A 7357-nucleotide genomic window follows, 5' to 3' on the forward strand; every position below is an offset into this window, starting at 1 on the left:
GCTCTGGGCCTTGGACTTTTCCTGGACTTCATTAACATTCCAAGAGTTGTTCAACTTTTCCCAGAATTCATTCTAAACATGGCCTCCATTTTGGATCTTACTTGATATTAGACCCGATTTACCTAACTACACTGACTACCTGACTTTAAATCTGGCTTCACTCCCACACAACTCATGCAGCCACCTCAAGGTAAACCCTAATTTGTAATGGCTTTGGCAAACCATTTCTCTTGACAGTGAGTGGTTTAGGTAGCCATGTGATTGTGACAGTTCTGGTTAGTAAAAAGTGAATGGAGTTCTGTCTCTAAGGTACTTTGGGAGTACCTTGGGAGAGGTCTCCTTGCTAATATAAAGAGACTCACAGAGATAGGGTTCCTATGCTGCTGACACTGTCTGATATAAAACACCTGGAACTTTGGCAGCTACCTTGAGGCCATAGGGGGAAAAACTGAATATGGCAGAGCAGAACGATAAGAGGAAAAATACATATTTGATGAGGTCCTTAAATGGCTGTCTTATCCCTGGCAATGAACTACTGCTGGTTTTCTAGGTGGATGAGACCTTAGACATCCCATGTCAATTGAATCAGGATCCTATCTTACTACCTTGACAACCAAAACCCACAGACCCACAGGCTCAGGATCGTTTATAAACAGAGAGTCATATAATTTGCAATAGACATAGAACTTTGGGAATTTCATCTTCTATTACCCAAAGGCCCATTTATTGCATCATGTATAAACATGAACTATTTACACAGAGAGATCGACCAAATAACCCATAGCAAGGTCTTCACACATTTCCCAATAGACTAGTACAGACTCATCCAGATATGTATGATGCCTGTTTCAAACAAGAAAAGGTCTAACATCTGGAGTTTTAAATTCTTCATCTCTTCATTCCCTCTTTCTCATTTACTCTCCACTTCCCTCTTGACTATAAATATCAAACAGACACCTCCTTTAGTTCTGTTAAGAGGAAAAGATGTCTATCAGCCTAAGATGGATGGGACTCTCCTGACACCCAGAAGAAATGATCACCTTGTTTTCAGGTGCTTGTACCAAATATGCAATAGATGAACTTTCAAAACTCAAGGTGTGAATGTTAAAGATTATCAAGTTGGAGGTGAGTGAGGATTTTTGCTATACTCAGTGCTTGTTAGGGAAAAAAAGACACATTTGCTACTTTATTTTTGGTGGAAGGGCCTGTGATATGTTCCACTCATTGCTATGTAATCTTCTTCTTCCCACCAAATGAGCTAGTCAAGTTGACGATAAGAATTTTAGGGCATGGGCTCCACTGTACCGCATTGACTAGTGACAAAACAACAATACAAAGAGAATACTGACATTATAAAAGGTAGCCAAGATCTGGAGTGTACAGTCCATCAATGTGATCCAGTCAGTATCCCAAATGGAGGCAAGTAGAAGCCTATATGTAAAATCCTACTACTGCTGCCTAGCAGCTACTTAAGCTATACTTAAGCCCTCCCATTCCACTCTTGGGCAAGTTACTTAACCTTTCTGAGTCTCCAGGACTCATCTATGAAATGAGAGTGATACCTTCCAGAGTGGGGTTTGAGAAGGATTAACAAGAGGACATTTGCACAGTGCCAGGCACATAACAAGGACTCAATAGGTGGCCATAATTTACTCAGGAAAAAAAAAAAAAAAAGGAGCATGACAGACCTTGCATGCCTCTGCACAATGTGCTGACAATCCTTCCTATAGGCCTGGGCCAGCTCAGTGCAAAAATCCACCTGGGCCCACCTGGTGGTACTGAGGGACTCCAGTATTTCTTTGGTGATGGGGCCTACTGTATAAAATCTGTGTTGAACGTGAGGTCTTTCCCAGAACTTAATTATTTTCTGTACTCTAGAATCTGGACAAGGACTTGGGCTTTTCTCAGAACGACTTGGTCACAGGGCTGGCTGATTAAGCAAGGAACTGTCCGTGCTGAGTCTCAGCTTGGCCTTTTGGACACTCCTGAGTTAGAGACTGGCTCCAGTTCAACTTCCACCAAGAAGCCATTCCTGACTCTTGGTAAGTTCTTTGCCCTCTGGAATATTCCCGGTTCTGCCTGTCTCTTTGGGGCCTCTCGGGATCTTGTAAGGAAATAAAGTGGGCTCCGGAACTGTTTTCAATATTTCAAAAAAGTCAGAGGAACTGCATGTGTCTATGCGACTTTGGCTAATGCCCAATAATCATCTTTGGGTTGGAATGAATCCAGCTCTGGATGACCTTGCTCCTGTGTAGAAGGGCGGGATCGCATCCTTTAACGGAACTGGAGGTGCCTTATCCTCTCAGGACTCGAGGGCAGGGAAATAAGCCGGCCCAGCAAAACCATCTCCAATCTGGAGCTTTGCTCACCGCTACCGCGGTGACGCTGCTCTGCACGCATTCCGCGGGCCAGGGAGCCGCTGGGCCAGCGGGCCAAGCCCTACAGCTCCCGAGAATGTCCCAGAAGAAGCCACTCCCCTCCAGTAGGACCTGCCTCCCAGCCCAAGCGGCCCAGCCAGGCCTCCGCTCGGCACTAGTCCCCGCCCCTCTTCCGCGACTCCAAACTCTTCCACATGTCCACGCCTCTCTCATACGTCGTCGCCCTATCCGAAGACGAGTACGCCCCTGGAGTCCCCGCCCCCCCTGCGCACTGCCCAATCATGACTCGCGCAGTCCAACCGGCGCACTCCCGCCGGGGTCGCAGGGCGGCAGAGGCGCCGTGGGCGACCCTCTGTACCCTTGCGAATATGGCGCTGCGTGCAGTCCGGAGCGCGCTGGCTGCGGGCCCGCAGCCTGCGTGCAGCCCCTGCGCCCGTTGCGCTCTGCCCGCCGCGGCCCTGGCGGGTGAGGGCGGGCGCTGTTCGGACGCTGCGCACCGGATCCACTCTGCTCTCCGGTAAGCGCGGCGGGCACGTGAGCAGGCCGGCGCCTTGCTCCCTTCGGCTCGCTCCCGGGGCTGAGCTGCACGCGGAGAACGTCGGGCTCCCACTGCTGAGTCCCTGGCGCGGAGCGAGGGTGAGCCCTGCCCCGCGCTTCAGCTCGTTGCTGGCCTCCCTCTTCCCTGCCGCGTCTCTAGCTCTTGAGCAGGCGTGAGAAAACACTAGTGATCTTTGTCCCGTGGGTAAAAAAGTGGAGCCGGCGGGGGGGCCTGCAGGAGCCGGGTAATGGTGTATGGGCCAGCTCCCGCAGGTGAGTTGGCTGCTCGTGCTGGAGAAGTTAAGCAGGCATCACTAAGATTCTTTGTGACTTTAGTAACTCTCGGATTTGTGTGCTCTTGTGAGACTAAATGTGGAGGTCTTTACTTTGTCTTTAGTTTGCTACATGGGCCACTACTGAGAACTCCCAAGTAAAATTAAGGAGAAGCACTTATTAAAACTGGATTTAGATTTTTACTAGCTAAAATGAGCGTAATGTTGAAAACAGCTGTCTCCTAAAAACGAAAAACGAAAGATAAAGTCTTCTGGACTGTTACAGAAGTTATAGCGAGTTATAAAGTCTGTATTAGCCCTTGGGGCTGAAAAAAGACCTAACTTAAATGGACTTGAAATAACTGGGAAACCTGCCCACAAATGGCTTGGCCATTTTGCTGCTTTAGCACAATTAGCGAGTGGAAAAAACAGTTTTCTTTCTTTATGCGCAAATACTTGCAAGACTAACTACATTTTGTAAGAACTCAGGCTGCTAATTTAGGATCATAGATTAATATGGCTGTTGTCTCATTGAATTCATTGTTTTACAAATCTGTTGGAACTGGGCTTGTTGATCATTTTACTCGAAAGTTGGAAGCATAGTCACATTTCTTATTTATATTCCCTCAACAATTTGTGACACATTCCAATGCATTACCAACTTGAATACAATGGTACTGCATTTCTCAAGACAATTTATTTTCATGTCTACGGATTTTCTTTATACTATCTCTAGCTGTTTGCAGTTGTTAGTTATCTATAGTTAAATATTGTCCAAATTATCAATGCCCATTATCTGGTTAAGCACTTAGGTTTTAATTTTTGTTTATTATTTTTAATTGACACAAGAATTGTATGTATTATGGGGTAAAATGTACCTGGATTTGTTTGTTTTTTAGTTTTTTACTTTTTTGGTACTGAGGATTTAACCCAGGGGCTCTTTACCATTAAGCTACATCCTCAGACCTTTCTTTATTTTTTATTTGAGACAGGGTTTCACTAAAGTTAATAAGGCTGACCTGGAATTTGCCATCCTTCTGCCTCAGGCTCTGGAGTCTGGATTATGGGTGTGCGCCACCGTGTCCTGCTGCATCTAGGTTTTTAAAAGCAGATAGATCCAACTTCCAGTTCTGGTTCTACCTCTTATCCGCTGTGAGATCTTGGGCATATGGATTCAACCTCTCTGAATCTGTTTTCCTCATAAAGTGGAGGCAATACTTAACCTCAGAGTTATTGGGTGAATGAAAGGAAATAATGTAACTGCTGAACACACTTTCTGTTAATAGGGAACACTGAAGAAATGTTACCTGTTAAATATTAGTGAAGCATCAAATAAATAGTAAGAAACTGACCAACATTTAATGTGAAACATATCTAATGACCTGGAAAGGGAAAAAAATCTAAAATTTTAATGAATTATAAGTCCTGATTTCTTGATGCCCAAAACCATGTTTTTTCAAGGCCAGTAAGAAAGTAATTATTTACCTAGTCTGTCCTGTTGGTCCAAGGGTTAAAGGAGAATTGTATTAACACTGCTTTTAGCCTAAGTAGCATGCCTGGTTAAAAAAAAAAAAAAAACAATCTATGGCTAAAGACATAAGTGCCCTTAGGTGCACTGAGCTTTTGAAGGCTCTGCCTCCTCTACACTTGGGTTGCTCAATTGCTCAGTGATTGCCAGACAACCTGACTCCTGAGATTATCTTCACAATCAGACAAGATGGCCAGGACAGTAGTCTCAGACAGGTCATCCATTTGTATTTGTCCAGCCGTTACTTTCAAAAGTAAGGGTTTATAACTGGTAAAATCTAAAGTTCTGAAGTTGTAGCAGGACAAGAGGGACAACTGAATGTGTAGCCGAAGATCTATATATACCATCTATGTAGCCCAGAATCCCCCTTAAGTTTTTCTTTAAGAACTTAATTTATAATTGTTCCAGGAGGCCAGTTTCATTCCTTATAATTAAGCTTCAGTTAAGATGTTTTAGGTCAACTCTACTTAAAGTGGCACATTATTTTTTTTTAGGTTAAATCTTTTGTTGTTGTCTCCGACACCCCAAATATGGGGGTCTCACTTTGCTGCCCAGGCTGACTTTGAACACTAGGGTTCAAGTGATCCTTCTGCTTCAGCGTCCATAATAGGTGGGATTATAGGTGTGCATCACTGTACCAGCAAGGTAAGGCCTTTTAAAGAAACAATGCCGCTGGTTTTCTGAAATATTGGTCTTCTGTTTTAGTGCGTAAATTCACAGAGAAACATGAATGGATAACTACAGAAAATGGTATTGGAACAGTGGGAATCAGCAATTTTGCACAGGTATTGTCTTGAAATATTTTTGATAGTGTCCTCTCATATAACTTGCTTACTTTATATAGTACTTTCAGCCTTTTTAAAAGGCTCTTGGAAGAAAATCAGAGATAAATCAAGTAAAGTGTACTTTAGTTAGGTCAGTATGTGGTATTTTAAGAAATCCTGGGTTATTGCTTAAGAGTAGGAAACATACCTTATTCCAGAAGGCCATAGGTTTTATATCGAACAGTTAAGGAAAGAAGAAAAAGGAGCAAACAAAAGTGTTGGAGGGTTGCCAGCATTTTGTGGGTACTGTGATACCCACATGGCCTAGGGCCATAAAGAAGAGGGAAAACTCAAATAGGCACAGATTAACACATAGAAACCTATTTAGTTTTTCTCTACTAATTTGCCTATTTCCACGGACCTCATAGTAGCATGGGACAGTGACTTTCAATTAGATTTGTGTAAGGGGCAAGGCAGGAGAAGAAAGAGGAAGTGGGAGGACACAATTCCTCAGAAATGCTACATGGATTTTTGGGTATCGAGAGTCACTGACTTTATCAGCATACCTGTGTACCATGGGGTGCAGCACAGAGTGTTTGGGAAATACTGTGTAAGATGCTGTCCTTGCCTCCTGGAGTTTATCCATGAAAGTCACCCACATGGAAACGGCATAGTAAACAACAGGTGGAAGGGGTTTCCAGGTACTGCCAGGGATTGTGGTCCACTCACCTGATGGAGAGCAGCCTTATTTCCTGGAGTCCATGTCTCCTAGGACTGTGGTCCACAGATCCAGTGAGTAGGATACAGCTCGAGCAGTAGGGATCATGGCCTAAGTAGAGCTGCAGAGGTGGGAAAGCAGTCTGTTAGTGCTGAGAAGAGCTAGTAACTATTTGTAGCACATAGATTGTGCTGGGGGTCACTTCAGGTGAGGGGCCAGATTTGGCTGGTGGGTGGCCCGTTGCAGTGCAGCTTCTGAATGAAGAACAGATTGCACACTTTTAAAGGGTTGAGAGGAAGACCAAAGAATCTAGTCTCCTGAATGTAAAAATACGTTGCCTGAATTACAGGGAATTCAGTGTTTTGTCCCTACTTACTGGGAAATTTAATTTGATGACAAAGAGTTTTTTGTGTTTTTGTTTTTTAGGAAGCTCTGGGAGATGTTGTTTATTGTAGTCTGCCTGAAGTTGGAACAAAATTGAAAAAACAAGGTAAGAGTTTTTCTCATCTTGGAATGTCACAAATCATGCCATGAATTTTCATTGTCTGTCTTTACCTGAACACCTAAGCGGTTTGTTGTTTCATAAAGGCTGGGGATAGGTGGACACAGGGTTAGTTCACTGAGAGCCATTAAGGACACCTCCACTTGGTGAACCTTTCTGCCTCAGTGTTTCGAGAGTCCGAAGAGGGACAGGGTCTCCTTTGTTTTTTTTTTTGAGAAAGAATGTCTCGACCAGAAATCTCAGCAGGGGCTTTCTCACATTTTACCAGGCAGGTCTGGGTTGTTTTGTCCCCACTAGCTGTAAGGGATGGTGAGAAGGAGAATTTTGAGACTTGATAATGAAAGGCAAAAAGAGAGGGAAATGGCTCTTAATGCCACCCTCCTCACCTCTACACGTGTGGATTGGTACTGTATAATTTTGCTGAAGTTTATTAAGTTTAACAGGGGCTGGGGGTCCAGGTGGCACACACCTATAATCCCATGATTTGGGAGGCTGAGGTGGGAGGATTGCACATTTGAGGCCAGCCTAAGCAATTTAGTGAGGTCCTGTCTCAAGAATGAAAAAAAAGGAAGGGGGGGTACAACTCAGTGCTAGAGTGCCCCTGGCTTATGCCACTACCACATACACACACACACAAGAGAAGTGGGGGGGGGGGGGA

General features: G+C 44.3%; 1 protein-coding gene and 1 long non-coding RNA gene across 2 annotated transcripts in view; one reads left to right on the forward strand and one right to left on the reverse strand.

The window, feature by feature from the left end:
* The window catches only part of LOC125613081, a 35011-nt gene that overhangs the window by 26384 nt on the left and 1270 nt on the right, over window positions 1–7357 (reverse strand). Inside the window, exon 2 of the long non-coding RNA XR_007343582.1 lies at window positions 6209–6318. This is a non-coding gene — a long non-coding RNA (uncharacterized LOC125613081). The remainder of the gene's footprint in view (window positions 1–6208; window positions 6319–7357) is intronic.
* The window catches only part of Gcsh (glycine cleavage system protein H), a 10318-nt gene continuing 5692 nt past the window's right edge, over window positions 2732–7357 (forward strand). Inside the window, 4 exon segments of the mRNA XM_015496030.2 lie at window positions 2732–2782; window positions 2784–2895; window positions 5421–5500; window positions 6624–6687. Of these exon segments, the coding sequence (XP_015351516.1) occupies window positions 2747–2782; window positions 2784–2895; window positions 5421–5500; window positions 6624–6687 (292 nt within the window). The 5' untranslated portion in view covers window positions 2732–2746.

The sequence above is a fragment of the Marmota marmota genome, unplaced genomic scaffold (assembly GCF_001458135.2).
Source record: "Marmota marmota marmota unplaced genomic scaffold, marMar, whole genome shotgun sequence".
In the NCBI taxonomy this organism is placed as follows: domain Eukaryota; kingdom Metazoa; phylum Chordata; class Mammalia; order Rodentia; family Sciuridae; genus Marmota; species Marmota marmota.